The sequence below is a fragment of the Festucalex cinctus genome, chromosome 7 (genome assembly GCF_051991245.1).
Source record: "Festucalex cinctus isolate MCC-2025b chromosome 7, RoL_Fcin_1.0, whole genome shotgun sequence".
NCBI classification, from domain to species: Eukaryota; Metazoa; Chordata; class Actinopteri; order Syngnathiformes; family Syngnathidae; genus Festucalex; species Festucalex cinctus.
Genome location: NC_135417.1, coordinates 26475519 through 26491022, shown reverse-complemented (window position 1 = coordinate 26491022; position 15504 = coordinate 26475519). Strand labels below are relative to the sequence as shown.

Sequence of the window (15504 nt, the reverse complement as noted above, 5' to 3'; positions counted from 1 at the left end):
TTTTTTGGAGCATGTACCGTGAAGTTATTAAGCATATCCTTCATTCACGATATTGCTTTTAATGTCCACAGAGGCTATCAAAAATAAATAAAAATATATATATGTTTGGATAAGTCTGATGCCAGTGAACATTTTGAGTGGTGGAAATTAAAAGAATATTCATAAATGACTTAGTTATCACACTTAGAATGAGTTTACATTTTTTGTACAAAATACCGTATGTGGGGTATTTTTTTTTTATGCCTCAAGGGCTAGGTGGCGCTGCATATATAACTGAATGTTGTCATAGAGATAGCTTCAGGCCTTGACGATAAACATACATGTCAAGTTTGGGATTTTTTGGAGCATGTACCGGGGAGTTATTAAGCATATCCTTTTTCAGTGCGAAACACAAATTTTGATGCCCCGCCTTCATCATATAGTATTTCGAAAGGTCAAGATTTTTCCCCCTGTCGTTGGCTCAGGTCTTGACATGGTCCAGGTCAAGTCTTAACTCAGTCAGATGAAACGTGTAGGAGAAGTGGGCAAAAGTCTGCCCCCTGTGAATGTGCAAAAATTGTCAAAAATGGGACATTCAAAAATTCGTAGCTCACTTCCTGTTCATTTTAGCATATGGGTCCAAGAGACTTTTTTGTAGGTCTTGGGCTCCCTCATACACCTAAAAATATTCGTCGTTCTTGCTTAAACGTACAACCGGGGCTGCTTCGTTAAAAACTTCTAGGGGGCGCTATTGAGTCATTTTTGTAAAAATAGCACAATCAACAATAAAATATTGCTCATTTTACCAGGCCAGATGTGTGTGCCAAGTTTCATGAGTTTCTGTGCATGTTTAGACCCTCAAAACTGGCGTTGTTTTCTTGGCGAACAGCGCTTAGCCACACCCACAGCAATTCGCGAAAACTCACAAACTTCGTGTTGTGACATCATGAAGGCCGAAACCCTCATCTGAGCAAATATGAGGTAGGTCCAGTTAACGTGTTTGGAGAAAAACGTAGAAGAAAATTCGTAAGAAAAAAAATTGCCACTAGGTGGCGCGATCAGTTAGATGAAATATAAGTTCATAGATGTCTTTAGGGCTGGACTCTCATCAAATGTGTGAAATTTTGAGAAGATAGGATCATCTCGGTCAAGTTAATGCAGCTTTTATTTTCATGAAAAATCTTCAGACTTTGCGTCACCGTAGCGGCCACGCCCTTTGGCGAAAAGTTACAATATTCGGTGTGGGGCATAATCAACATCTTAAGGCTTTTCTGACCAATTTTCAAATGGATCCCTTCAACAAGCTCAGCACAGTAGCTAAAAACGTAAAGTATGACATTTATTGTAACCACTAGGTGGCGCTATATGTATAACTGAATTTGATCATATAGATGTTTTCAGGCCGTGACTATTACGTTGCCTGAGAAGTTTGAGATTTTTTGGAGCTTGAACATGGGAGTTATTAAGCATTTGCTCTTTCTGGACAAATGAAATTTTAAAGGCAATATTTGATGCCCCGCCCCCGTCATATAGTATTTCAAAAAGACAAGATGTTTTGCCCAGTTGTTCTCTCAGGTCTTGAGATGATAAATGCCAAGTTTGAAGTCAATTGGATGAAAAATGTTTGCAAAGGGGGAAAAAGCATGACCACAGTGAATGTGCCAAAATAGGCCAAAATTGGACATAAAAAAATTCATAGCTCACTTCCTGTACATTTTAGCTACATGGTCCCAATAGACTTTTTTTTGCGTCTCGGGGTGCTACACGTGCCTGCCAATTTTTGTTGCTCTAGCTCAAACGTGCCGGGCTTGGTTTATATTTTTCTACGCTAGGGGGCGCTATCGAGTCGCATTGTTATGACGACTTAATAATATCAAATTTTTCGCCGGGCCTGAGGAGTGTGCAAAGTTCGGTGAGTTTTCGTGAATGTTTAGGTACCCAAAATTGCGATCGTTTGCGGAGAATAAAGAAGAAGAAGAAGAAGAAGAAGAAGAAGAAGAAGAATAATAACTAGAGCTGCGAGCAGCTATAAAGGGCCCTCGCAGCCCGGGCCACGTTGGGGTACTTGCACGTTGGGGTACTTGCACGTTGGGGTACTGGCACGTTGGGGTACTGGCAAGTTTAGGTACGGCACATTGGAAGCAGAATTTCTTTGAAAATGGCATGATAAACCTTGACATGTGGATTTTTTTTTTTTTTGTAAAAATACCGTTAAGTTGGTGTATTTTTTTTTTATGCCTCTAGGGCTAGGTGGCGCTGTATATATAATGGAATGTTGTCATAGGGATACCTTCAAGCCTTGACTCTAAACATACATGTCAAGTGTGGGATTTTTTTGGAGCATGTACCGTGGAGTTATTAAGCATATCCTTCAATCACGATATTGCTTTTAATGTCCATTAGAGGCTATCAAAAATAAATAAAAAAGTACATGTTTGGATAAGTCTAATGCCAGTGAACATTTTGAGTGGTGGAAAGTAAAAGAATATTCATAAATGACTTAGTTATCACACTTAGAATGAGTTTACATTTTTTGTACAAAATACCGTATGTGGGGTATTTTTTTGTTTTGCCTCAAGGGCGAGGTGGCGCTGCATATATAACTGAATGTTGTCATAGAGATACCTTCAGGCCTTGACGATAAACATACATGTCAAGTTTGGGATTTTTTGGAGCATGTATCGGGGAGTTATTAAGCATATCCTTTTTCAGTGCGAAACACAAATTTTGATGCCCCGCGCTCATCATATAGTATTTCCAAAAGTCAAGATTTTTCCGTCTGTTGTTGGCTCAGGTCTTGGCATGGTCCAGGTCAAGTCATAAGTCAGTCGGATAAAACATGTAGGAGAAGTGGGCAAAAGTATGCCCCCTGAAAATGTGCAAAAATCGTCAAAAATGGGACATTCAAAAATTCGTACCTCACTTCCTGTTCATTTTAGCATATGGGTCCAAGAGACTTTTTTGTAGGTCTTTGGCTCCCTCATACACGTAAAAACTTTCGTAGATCTTGCTTAAACGTAGAATCGGGGCTGCTTCGTTAAAAATTTCTAGGGGGCGCTATTGAGTCATTTTTGTAAAAATAGCACAATCGGCGATAAAAAATTGCTCATTTTGCCAGGCCAGCTGTGTGTGCCAAGTTTCGTGTGTTTCTGTGCCAGTTTAGGCCCTCAAAATTGGCGTTGTTTTCTTGGCGAACAGCGCTTAGCCACGCCCACAGCGACTCGCGAAAACTCACAAACTTCGTGTTGTGACATCATGAAGGCCGAAACCCTCATCTGAGCAAATATGAGGTAGGTCCAGTTAACGTGTTTGGAGAAAAACGTAGAAGAAAATTCGTAAGAAAAAAAATTGCCACTAGGTGGCGCTATCAGTTAGATGAAATGTAAGTTAGTAGATGTCTTTAGAGCTGGACTCTCATCAATTGTGTACAATTTTGAGAAGATAGCATCATCTCGGTCAAGTTAATGCAGCTTTTGTTGTCACGAGAAATCTTCAGACTTTGCGGCACCGTAGCGGCCACGCCCTTTGGCGAAAAGTTACAATATTCGGTGTGGGGCATGATCAACATCTTAAGGCTTTTCTGACCAATTTTCAACTGGATCCCTTCAACGAGCTCGGCACAGTAGCTAAAAACGTAAAGTATGACATTTATTGTTACCACTAGGTGGCGCTATATGTATAACTGAATTTTATCATATAGATGCTTTCAGGCCGTGACTATTACGTTGCCTGAGAAGTTTGAGATTTTTTGGAGCTTGAACATGGGAGTTATCACACTTAGAATGAGTTGACATTTTTTGTACAAAATACCGTATGTGGGGTATTTTTTTTTCACGCCTGAAGGGCTAGGTGGCGCTGCATATATAACTGAATTTTGTCATAGAGATACCTTCAGGCTTTGACTATAAACATACATGTCAAGTTTGGGATTTTTTGGAGCATGTACCGGGGAGTTATTAAGCATATCCTTTTTCAGTGCGAAACACAAATTTTGATGCCCCGCCTTCATCATATAGTATTTCGAAAGGTCAAGATTTTTCCCCCTGTCGTTGGCTCAGGTCTTGACATGGTCCAGGTCAAGTCTAAAGTCAGTCGGATGAAATGTGTAGGAGAAGTGGGCAAAAGTATGCCCCCTGAAAATGTGCAAAAATCGTCAAAAATGGGACATTCAAAAATTCATAGCTCACTTCCTGTTCATTTTAGCACATGGGTCCAAGAGACTTTTTTGTAGGTCTTGGACTCCCTCATACACCTAAAAATTTTCGTAGATCTTGCTTAAACGTACAATCGGGGCTGCTTCGTTAAAAATTTCTAGGGGGCGCTATTGAGTCATTTTTGTAAAAATAGGACAATACATGATAAAATATTGCTCATTTTGCCAGGCCAGATGTGTGTGCCAAGTTTCATGAGTTTCTGCGCATGTTTAGACCATCAAAACTAGCGTTGTTTTCTTGGCGAACAGTGCTTAGCCACGCCCACAGCGATTCGCGAAAACTCACAAACTTCGTGTTGTGACATCATGAAGGCCGAAACCCCCATCTGAGCAAATATGAGGTTGGTCCAGTTAACGTGTTTGGAGAAAAATGTACAAGAAAATTCGTAAGAAAAAAAATTGCCACTAGGTGGCGCTATCAGTTAGATGAAATATAAGTTCGTAGATGTCTTTAGGGCTGGACTCTCATCAAATGTGTGAAATTTTGAGAAGATAGGATCATCTCAGTCAAGTTCATGCAGCTTTTATTGTCACGAAAAATCTTCAGACTTTGCGTCACCGTAGCGGCCACGCCCTTTGGCGAAAAGTTACAATATTCGGTGTGGGGCATCATCAACATCTTAAGGCTTTTCTGACCAATTTTCAACTGGATCCCTTCAACGAGCTCAGCACAGTAGCTAAAAACGTAAAGTATGACATTTATTGTAACCACTAGGTGGCGCTATATGTATAACTGAATTTTTTCATATAGGTGTTTTCAGGCCGTGACTATTACGTTGCCTGAGAAGTTTGAGATTTTTTGGAGCTTGTACATGGGAGTTATTCAGCATTTGCTCTTTCTGGACAAATGAAATTTTAAAGGCAATATTTGATGCCCCGCCCCCGTCATATAGTATTTCGAAAAGGCAAGATTTTTTGCCCAGCTGTTCTCTTAGGTCTTGAGATGATAAATGCCAAGTTTGAAGTCAATGGGATGAAAAATGTTTGCATAGGGGGGAAAAGCATGACCACAGTGAATGTGCCAAAATAGGCCAAAATTGGACATTAAAAAATTAATAGCTCACTTCCTGTACATTTTAGGAAATGGCTTCCACTGACTTTTTTGTGCGTCTCGGAGTGCTACACGTGCCTGCCAATTTTCGTAGCTCTAGCTCAAACGGGCCGGGATTGGTTTTTATTTTTCTACGCTAGGTGGCGCTATAGAGTCGCGTTGTTATGACAACTACATAATATCAAATTTTTCGCCGGGCCCGAAGAGACTGCAAAGTTTGGTGAGTTTTCGTAAATGTTTAGGCCCTCAAAAATGCGATCGTTTGCGGAGAATAAAGAAGAAGAAGAAGAAGAAGAAGAAGAAGAAGAAGAATTCTTACAAAAACAAGAGGGACCTCGCAGCGGTCGCTGCTCGGGCCCTAATAATAATAATTTTTACAAAAACAATAGGGACCTCGCAGCGGTCGCTGCTCGGGCCCTAATAATAATAATAATAATAATAATAATAATAATTTTTACAAAAACAATAGGGACCTCGCAGCGGTCGCTGCTCGGGCCCTAATAATTCTTACAAAAACAAGAGGGACCTCGCAGCGGTCGCTGCTCGGGCCCTAATAATAATAATTTTTACAAAAACAATAGGGACCTCGCAGCGGTCGCTGCTCGGGCCCTAATAAAATAAAGACGCAAGGACAGGGAGTGTTTGCATGAATGGAGCACGCATGGGACAAGTGTGATGTGAGTGCATTGCTTGCGCTCCCTGCTCCGCAATAGTGTCTAAAATATGATTTAGTAGCCAACACTGTATTTTAATTTATTTAGGCCTATATGCGCCGGGGCAATATAGCCGATTTTGTTCATTAATTTGCGGGATGACATCTTATTTTATCAAACACTGAAATATATTGTTTGAGTATTTTTTACTGCTTCATTTATTCATATTTGACTTGTTTTAGTACGGTGCATTGGATAGTACGCCACTCACTCCGAGGGGGAAAAACAAACAAACTTTCAAGTGAGAGCGGGTGACAATTAAGGCGGCGAGGCCTGGCCCGACTATATGAAAATGTGATCGATCCTCACTAAATATGTGCCCATCCCTACTCATATGCGCAAATCTCTGAAATTATTAGAACAACAGTCACAATATATTTTGGTCCTCTATTTACGTCGCCGTTATCTGACGGGTTGCACGGATGTGTGCCCGCTCCATGCACCCGCAGTGCTGCAGCGGGCCGCTTTTTTTTTTTTTTTTTTTTTCCCTTGAGATGCACCTGTCTGGCCCCATCCCATGAAATATCCAGGGGATAAATAAATAAATACATAAACGAATAAATAAACAAATGTATACATAAATAAAAAGAGCTATAAAGTGCTGTTCAGTGTGTGATTGACGTTTCGCTCCCTCTCGCTATTGGTCAATGCTATGGAACCAAACGGACGACGACGTAGGTATGTCACATTATGCGTCAAGACAAGCAAAAATTCTAACATGCTAGACTTTCGTCGTGATGGTCGTGAACCGTCCCGGACAACACGCGACCAATCGTTGAACGTGTCACACTACATGGGCGACGCTACGTCAAGACAACCCAAAAACGTTTACGACATGCCCCGTTTGTCCACGACACGTTGGTCGGGCCAAAATCGGGCTGTTTTCGTGTAGTCTGACATCGGCATAAGTCGCAGTAATGTAGTGTCCTACTCGGAACGTTTTTTGTGACACTTAACATATTTCCCACCTTTGAACGAAAACGCTCACCGGATATCAAGCTTTATCTCTGGAACAGTATGTCGTGGGGCGATGGGACCGACACGTTGGAAGCTTCCACGGAGCTATTGGGGGATACGAACCACGCTACCACCACAATACCTTCTCCCAAAAAAAAAAAAAAAAAAAAAAAAAAAAAAAAAAAGACGACTTGGACATCTCTGCTCACTGCCACAGTACTTCGATGTGACTGCCACAGTACTTCGATGTGGACCCGTGTGATTTTGAGTCAGACGAGCAGGTGAGTGAGTGACGTGTGTAGAACGATGACGAAAAACTTCTTTTATGACTGTTATACGTGAACGCGAATTAGGAGAAAAACACAAATCTTTTTTTTTTTTTTTTACCTTCGTTTTTAAGGGGGAAAAAACCCGGGGACGGGTAGCAAACAGGGCAAAACACATACAAATCCCTCCCGTTCGCAAAAACCCTTGCTACGTGTGGACTGGACCTAAATTACTTTTATTGTATGTATTCAATACAAATACTGAATGCAAAAACCGCATGCGCATTAAAAGTAGTACGTTCAACGAGTTACTGGGGAGGATCAGTTTAACTTACGGATCAGACGGATCCAGAAGCTTCGCAAGTCATCTTTACATTTGAAGTGTGAAATATATTCTAAATGGATCTGTATGGAATTCACATGTCTCATGTCTCAAAACAACACAATTCAGGACTTGCAGGCATCCTTACTATTCAATGGGTCACACCTTTTTGGTGGCTGCACGAATTTTTCCTGGTGCACGTAATAAATTGACTATGTTCCTAAATGCATTCACATCTTGCAATCACAAAAGAAAGAAACTAATGGAAAAGCATGCTCCTGTTCGTTCATCAATCGAACTCATGCAACTATCATACTCGAGCAACGTGAACAACTGATGCTGCAGTAATTTCTGAACCACTTTGTGTCGTCTTTTTTTTTGGCTGATCAATCACAAATTTGTCAAAATCAATCGCAATATGAACTTGATATGAACACGGAGGCGAATCCTCTCTCAACAAAACAACATGGCCACCACAGAAATGGCCAAGGATTACCGGATTCACCCAAAAGCGCCTCTAGACCTTTTTCACAAAACCCGGAAGCTAAATGACTGTTGTGGATCTCAAGTTCCGGTGTTGTTCACAGCGACTAACAACAGTGCAGGCGAAAAATAAAATCCACTGTATCGTACTGGGAAGATCTTGATGCATTTTAAACATTATTAAAAGTAACCTTACCTTTCATTTCATGTTTCCCTGCGACACGGAACTAAATCAGAAGTAAATTTGAGCGATTCAGGAAGGACCACATTTTATTATCAGGAAAGAGCAGCACACACATCTGCAGTAGACATTCACCTCCGAGGAGTTCGTGTTGGGGCTAAAGTGTCAGATGCCCAAAACCCTCGGCTGTTTGAAGCATTCTCTCTGGGATTAACTTTACACCGCCTCCTAACGAGGGAATCTGTTTGATCGATGCTGCAAGCAAACCGATAAAGTATTTTCTATTTATCAGTTAACTTTGTCCTAATTTTGTCCTTAAAAAAAGAAACACAAAAACACTTAAAGGTGGAAATTTGTTTCTTAATAATCAATTTCAAAGATACAGCTACCTTGTTTTTTTGTTTTTGTTTTTTTGTTTTTTTAATATATACTATAATTTTCAAAAAGTATTGAGAGCGATATCGGTATCTGAGATACTGGCCCTGTATTTACTTGGTATCGGATCGATACCAAAATTTGTAGTATCGCACACCATTACTCACCGGAAACTTGGTCAGTAGTCCAAACTGGGATTAGACACACGTACATGTTCACAAACATACACATCCTTGTACATATATCTTTGTGAGGACATCCAATGACATAATTCGTTTCCTCGACCCTTACCTTAACCCCAACCATCAAAAATGATTGCCTAACCCCAACCCTTACGCTAACCCTAACCCCAACCATAACCCAATTCAAACCTAAACTCTAAAACCAAGTCTTGACCTTCAAAAAGAGGTCTTGCAAAGTGAGGACCGGCCAAAATGCCCTCACTTCACAAAAATCTCCTCATTCTGTTGGATAAAGACGTATTTTGGTCCTCACTATGGATTATGTACAAGAACACATACATACAGGACTGTCTCAGAAAATTAGAATATTGTGGTAAAGTCCATTATTTTCTGTAATGCAATTAAATAAGCAAAAATGCCATACATTCTGGAATCATTACAAATCAACTGAAATATTGCAAGCCTTTTATTGTTTTAATATTGCTGATTGAGGGGGTGCGTGTGTCTATTTTCACTTTTATTTAGGCATTTTTCGTCCTGTCTATGCATGCAGTCTTGCCTAGATAATACATTTGCAAAGATTAGCATGTACAGTTAGATAAAAAAAAAAAATTCTTGACAGAAACATGCTAAAAGACTAATTCTGTTTCATGTTGAAAAGACAATTATTTATTAATTAATTGTTTTGCCTCACCTGTGCACAGTACTGTGATTTGGCTACAGCTGTCAACAGCTTCATGACTGGCTGGGATTGTGAGACCAGTGGTGTCACTACGTGAATGACAGCTGTAAACTTGGGGTATGCCACGATACCTGGAAAAAAGCAAAGATGTGGCCAAGGGGAGAAAATGAGCGATCAAATTCCAAGTACAGCATAATGACAAGTGTGTGGATATCTTTTAGTGTAAATTGGTCACCTCTCTCTCTCTCTCTCTCTCTCTCTCTCTCTCTCTCTCTCTCTCTCTCTCTCTCTCTCTCTCTCTCTCTCAAAATCTCAATCTCTCTCTCTCTCTCTCTCTCTCTCTCAAAATCTCAATATCTCTCTCAATCTCAATCTCTCGCTCTCTCAAACTGCCTCTCAATCTAATCTCCCTCTCAATCTCTCCCTCTCGCAATCTAATCTCCCCCCCAGCGATCTCCCGCAACCGCCCCCCCCCGGCGATCGCCAACGATCTCCCCCACGGCGATCTTTCGCGAGATCTCCCCCCCTAGCAATCTCCCGCGACCCAACAACCCAACCCCCCCGCCCCCCCGCCCCCGCCCCCGCCGCAATCTCCGAAATCCCCCCGCAATCCCCCCCACGCAATCTCCCGCCCGCAATCTCCCGCGATCACCCCGCCTAGCGATCTCCCGTAATCTCCCCCCCCCCCACCCCACAATCTCTACCCCCCTCTCAATCTCCCCATCGCAATCTCCCGCAACCCCCCGCAATCTCCCCCACCTCGCAATCTCCCACAACCCCCGCAATCTCCCCCCCCTGCACCCCCCCTCGCAATCTCCCGCAATCTCCCCATCGCAATCTCCCGCAACCCCCCGCAATCCCCCCCCCTCGCAATCTCCCACAACCCCCCGCAACCCCCCCCCTCGCAATCCCCCCCCCACCGCAATCTCTCTCTCGCAATGTCTCCCCCCCCCCTCTCATCTTGCCTCCACTGAAAGCACTGTTGCATTGTTAGAGCTGGCCTAATTGTTGAAGTGTCTAATTGTTGAAGTAAAATCATTAAAGAGTACAGTACACAATTTGGATTCTCCCATTCAATAGGTGCCACAACCCAGCTGTTCAAGTGTTGTGCACTTGTGTGATTTGTACGTAGCACATCAATAATCTACTCACCAAGGTTAGCATAGTAGAAAGGGAAGTCTCCAAGGTATGTGGAGTACTGGGGCAAGGCGAAAAGAGCTCCAGGCAGACTGTTCCACATGAGGTTACTCCTTGAGTTGTGCTGTACCACCCGGTCCTGGATGATCTGCATAAACAAGAGGACAGAGACAGGCTATGAACACATTACCAACATGCCGTTTGCTGTTTGAGTCAGATGGATTTTATTTAAGATTTGAATATGAGGCAATTATGGCTTCTCAGCGAGACACCTGGAAGAAATCAAATTGTCTACATCACTTGAAATGAAACCATTCTACAGAAGACAAATAACTGTGTGCTGTCACACCACCATGCAAGATAAGCACACAATCACTTTTTTAAATGTTTTTTCATGGTTTCCTTAGTGCTCTTATTTCAGGATGTCATGCATCATTTTCTATTAATAGCCAACCCTTTAAATAAACTTACTGATTCAAATGCAGCACTCCCAAAGTGTGTATTTCAGGAGCTTAACTGTTCATCCTATTTTCTACAATTATCACGTTTCAAAGTTACATAAATGATATTTGTTAAACAGATATAAATGCAAGCAACTGTCAATGTGACAACCTTGCTTCATAACTATGGAAGCCAAAAAGTGTCAAAATTCAATAAATAAAAAGGCCTTTTTGAAATAACTATTCTTTTGATAAATAACAGGCAATTATGTAATATGGCCATTAAATTTTAAAATGAGGTGTTAGTATTATTATGAAAAGTTTTATGCTATTCTTTATTATGTAACAAATATTTTATTTTGATTAAATATTTCATAATGATTATTTTAACGTCATACTTTTTAAAAATAATGACATCTAATTTATTTTCAAGGTTTTATAAGATAATAAAACGTTGTTTTACAAAGTCAGTTTTTATTTCATAATGTCCTTTTCCACAATGGTCTTCTTTTACATAATGGCGTTTTACAGCCGAATGTCTTGGCCTGTCAATCAAAGTCAGTGGGTGGGACCACCTGTGTGAGCCGAGATCGCCGTGACGCCTACCCCGTAGCCTGACGCAGAAGTTTAACAAGGCCTTTACGTTATGATCCGATTCTAAACGATTTGCTACTTCTTGGAGTACTTCTGAAAGTGATTTATCTTCCGTATCCATGCTTTAGCAAGCCTGTGACCGCCGTGGCTCCTCATCAGGCGCTAAACTCTCCACGCGTGAATCGATACTGCAAGTGCTGCTGCTCATGTCTGTATAAGGGACTCAGCCAATCACATAACTGGCTCCGCCTCATGTCATTTGATTGACAGATCAAGTCATTCGGCTGTAAAACGCCATTATGTAAAAGACGACCATTGTGGAAAAGGACATTATGAAATAAAAACTGACTTTGTAAAACAACGTTTTATTATCTTATAAAACCTTGAAAATAAATTAAATGTCATTATTTTTAAAAAGTATGATGTTGTTAAAATAATCATTATTCAATATTTAATCAAAATAAAATATTTGTTAAATATTAAAGAATAGCATTACACTTTTCATATTAATACTAACACCTCATTTTAAAATTTAATGGCCATTTTACATAATAGCCTGTTATTTATCAAAAGAATAGTTATTTCAAAAAGGCCTTTTTATTTATTGAATTTTGACACTTTTGGGCTTCCATACATAACGGTCTCACCTCTGTCAGATATGCCCATATAAGTCCTATGCCCATTCAGTACAATATAAGAAGACTATATAACATCACTACACTTCATTCCACCATGCAGGATTTACAACTCAGAAATCCAAAAGTTAAGTTCTTCATTAAAATGATTCTCTGTTACTGCACTTATGTGCTCGTCAATAATTGTCCATAATGAACACCTTGTTCAAACATAAGCGTGTCCATATGGGCACTTGAGTTGGGTTGGGTTTATCGAACATATAAATATAAACACACCACAAGAATAAAATACAAGTTGAAGTTAATAAAAAGAGAAAAGAAAAAAAATATTCAATAGTATCATAATTTACATATTCAAAAAGGAGTAGGAAGAAGTACAAAAACCCTAATACGCCTATCATGATAATAAGTTGTTCTTACTAACGTAAAAATTACGCAAAGAAGAGACATAGCGAAAATAAAGCACTTCATATACAATACAATAAATTCCCTAACATTAAGTGTTGAACATATGTGGGCACACATGCACATGCCCATACACGCACGTAATGAGTACATACACGTCATATGGTATTGTGTGGGCATGTATGTTTATACATGCCCACACAAATTTATTTACATTTCTTCCTTATTTTTCTATCATTATCTTTTTAAACCAGTTCAATTTCATAATTGTTCCACAAATAAGCGAAGTGCGCATCTCGAATTCAAGGTGCATTATGGGTAGCGGCGTGGTGCATTGTGGGTAAGCGAAACTACCAAATCATGGTCATTGAAAATGAATTGGATCCAATGGAATCAGCTCTGATAGAAATGTTTCAACCGCTGGAAAGTTGCTGTTTTTTATTAACATGCATAGCATGTGGTTTACTGACATCCGGGAAGTTGACTTGCAAGCTTTAAAGTGTAGTTAGGCAAAAATTGTCACCACTCTAATCTCTGCCATTCAAATTGATAGGGTAGTTGGTAGCCTTGTTTTTTCCCTCACGCACTTCGCTTATTAGCCCCTTTAACTGCTAACTACTGCCCGAAGATGGCTGGGATAGGCTCCAGCACCCGTGCGACCTTTGTGAGGAATAGGTGATAAGAAAATGGATGGATGGACATTTGCTTTGTTTGTTCTTATTGTTTTTTTAAAGTCACTCTTAACCCATAGCCACAGCCCTCTTTGATTTCGAATAACTTCTGAATACGGTGGCAAAGTGTGTTATTGTATACAGTGATACCTTGGCTGACGAACGCTTAAGCTCACGAACTTTTCGCCTCACGAACATTAAATTCGCGAGCATATAGTCTCTGCTGACGAACTAGTTTTCGGCGGACGAACCAAACCACGCGGTCGAACAGCACCACGGTGGCGGCCACGAGAAGCTGACGCACGCTCACGGCGTCCCAGTTCGTCACCCCCTTTCTTTTAGTGCGGACGCGGTTTGTGTTTGATAGACATTTTGTCCCATATTGAGTGTACTTTTGCTATTATGGGACCGAAAAAGACCCCACCACAGGCTAGTGTTAAGCCTAATGCTGCGTTCTCACCAAAAGCGAGGGACGGCGGCGCGTTTGCATTGTAGTCAATGGAGTTCGCGCCACTAAAAAAAGCGAAAGTCCTATCACGTACCTCAAAAAAGGAGAAAATAGTGCCACGGCAGTTTAGTCCCAGGAAAGAGGTGTAAGTAGTTGGCGGTGCTCACTTTTTGTTGACTCGCTAAAGTGCTCCACTTCCTTGTTCACCAAGGGACACACCTCCTCCGCTCCGGTGAGCACGAAAGTGCGAATGAGCGGCAACCGTTCCATAAACACTCTACGCGGTGAAACGCTCACGAATGAATTAAGTCTACCATTGCTACCATCCTTAAGAACTACCATCACAAAGGTAAATAAAACGACTTTATTATACAGTACAGTTTATTTCTTTAATTACAACACAATAGCACATTTATTATACATAAAATAAGGTATACTTTTGTGTAGTTTTTTTTTTCTTTTTTTTTGTGTGTGTGTGCGTGCGTTTGCGTTTGCGTGCGTGCGTTTGCGTGCGTGCGTGCGCGTGCGTGCAAATACGTATAAATTTATACTCATTAATTCACCTAAAGCCTTATAAATATCCCATTACCCTTCGCCTTAACCAGGTACTTCAGAATCTTGCCAGAGTCGTGAAGTTTAAATGGTCAGGAGACCAGAGAAAAGGTCAGAAAAAAATAAAGAGAAAAGAAAGATAAATCAAAGTGAAATCCAGCACCGACCAAACACTTCCTGCCTTCCCCATGATTACAAAATCAAAGTCTTACGCCAACCCCGGAAGCCTCTAAATTCCAGCAAATTTAGCGAGATCTCAAGAGACCAGAGGAAAAACTAAAGAGAGGAAGGAGGGAAGGATCGATAAGGCAGAGTGAGATCCATAGAAGCCAGTACATCCAATCCATCAAAGTGAAATCCAGCACCAACAAAACCCCTCCTGCGTGGTTACAACACCAGAGTCTTATGCCAACCCCAGAAGCCTCAAACTTCCAATAAATTGAGATCTCAAGTGGCCAGAGGAAAAACTAAAGAGAGGAAGGAGGGAAGGATAGATAAAGCCAAGTGAGATCCACAGACACCAGCACCCACTGATTCAAGGGGCTGTGGGAGGGAGAGGCTACTTCTGTTGAGTTTCAGTAGATGCTGGTGCGACGGATCTGGCATGCATAAGGACCACCACCAAAGAAAGAAAGCCGTCAACCGCGGTCCAGCAAAGCGAGCACCGCCCCCCCGAAATCCCCAGGCCGCGGCAGAACCAAGGCCACCCCCAAGCCACCCGAGCGGACACCGGTCGGCGAGCCGACCCAGACGCCCGGAACACCCCCGCCCCAGCCCCGGCCCACACCCCCGAGCCCAAGGCCGCAGAACGAGGCCCAGCGGGCCCCCACAGCGCCCCACCGGTCCCCAGCCCCCACCCCCCCCACGACCCCCCCGCACCCCACCCAAACCCGCCACCCACCACGACCCAGGCCCCACCACCCCCGGCCCCCAAACCCCCGAACACACCCCGACCCCCAACACCCAACACCCAACCCCCCACCCACCCATACCTCCACCCCCCCAAACAAGCCCCCCCCCCCCCCCCGACGACCGCCAACCCCCCCGCGAACCCGGCCCCCCGCGAGCCCCCCCCTCCCCCGGAAACCGGCACCGGGCAGCAGCGCAGAGAGGGAAAACGTGACCACCCCACCTCCAGCCGTGCGAGAGTAGCACAGCGGCGGGAGGGGGGAAGCAGCGGAGGAAGCACCAGGGGAAAAGGCGGAGCACCAGAACACC

At 42.2% G+C, this 15504-nt stretch overlaps 2 protein-coding genes across 2 annotated transcripts in view; one reads left to right on the top strand and one right to left on the bottom strand.

Annotated features, from left to right (window-relative positions):
• Nucleotides 1–15504, top strand: part of LOC144023078 (uncharacterized) — a 389823-nt gene that overhangs the window by 149135 nt on the left and 225184 nt on the right. The window lies entirely within an intron of this gene.
• LOC144023077 (exostosin-1a-like) overlaps nucleotides 1–15504 on the bottom strand; it is a 239676-nt gene that overhangs the window by 167517 nt on the left and 56655 nt on the right. The window contains exons 6-7 of the mRNA XM_077528376.1: nucleotides 10557–10689; nucleotides 9417–9535 (exon numbers count right to left, since the gene is read on the bottom strand). Of these exons, the coding sequence (XP_077384502.1) occupies nucleotides 9417–9535; nucleotides 10557–10689 (252 nt within the window). The remainder of the gene's footprint in view (nucleotides 1–9416; nucleotides 9536–10556; nucleotides 10690–15504) is intronic.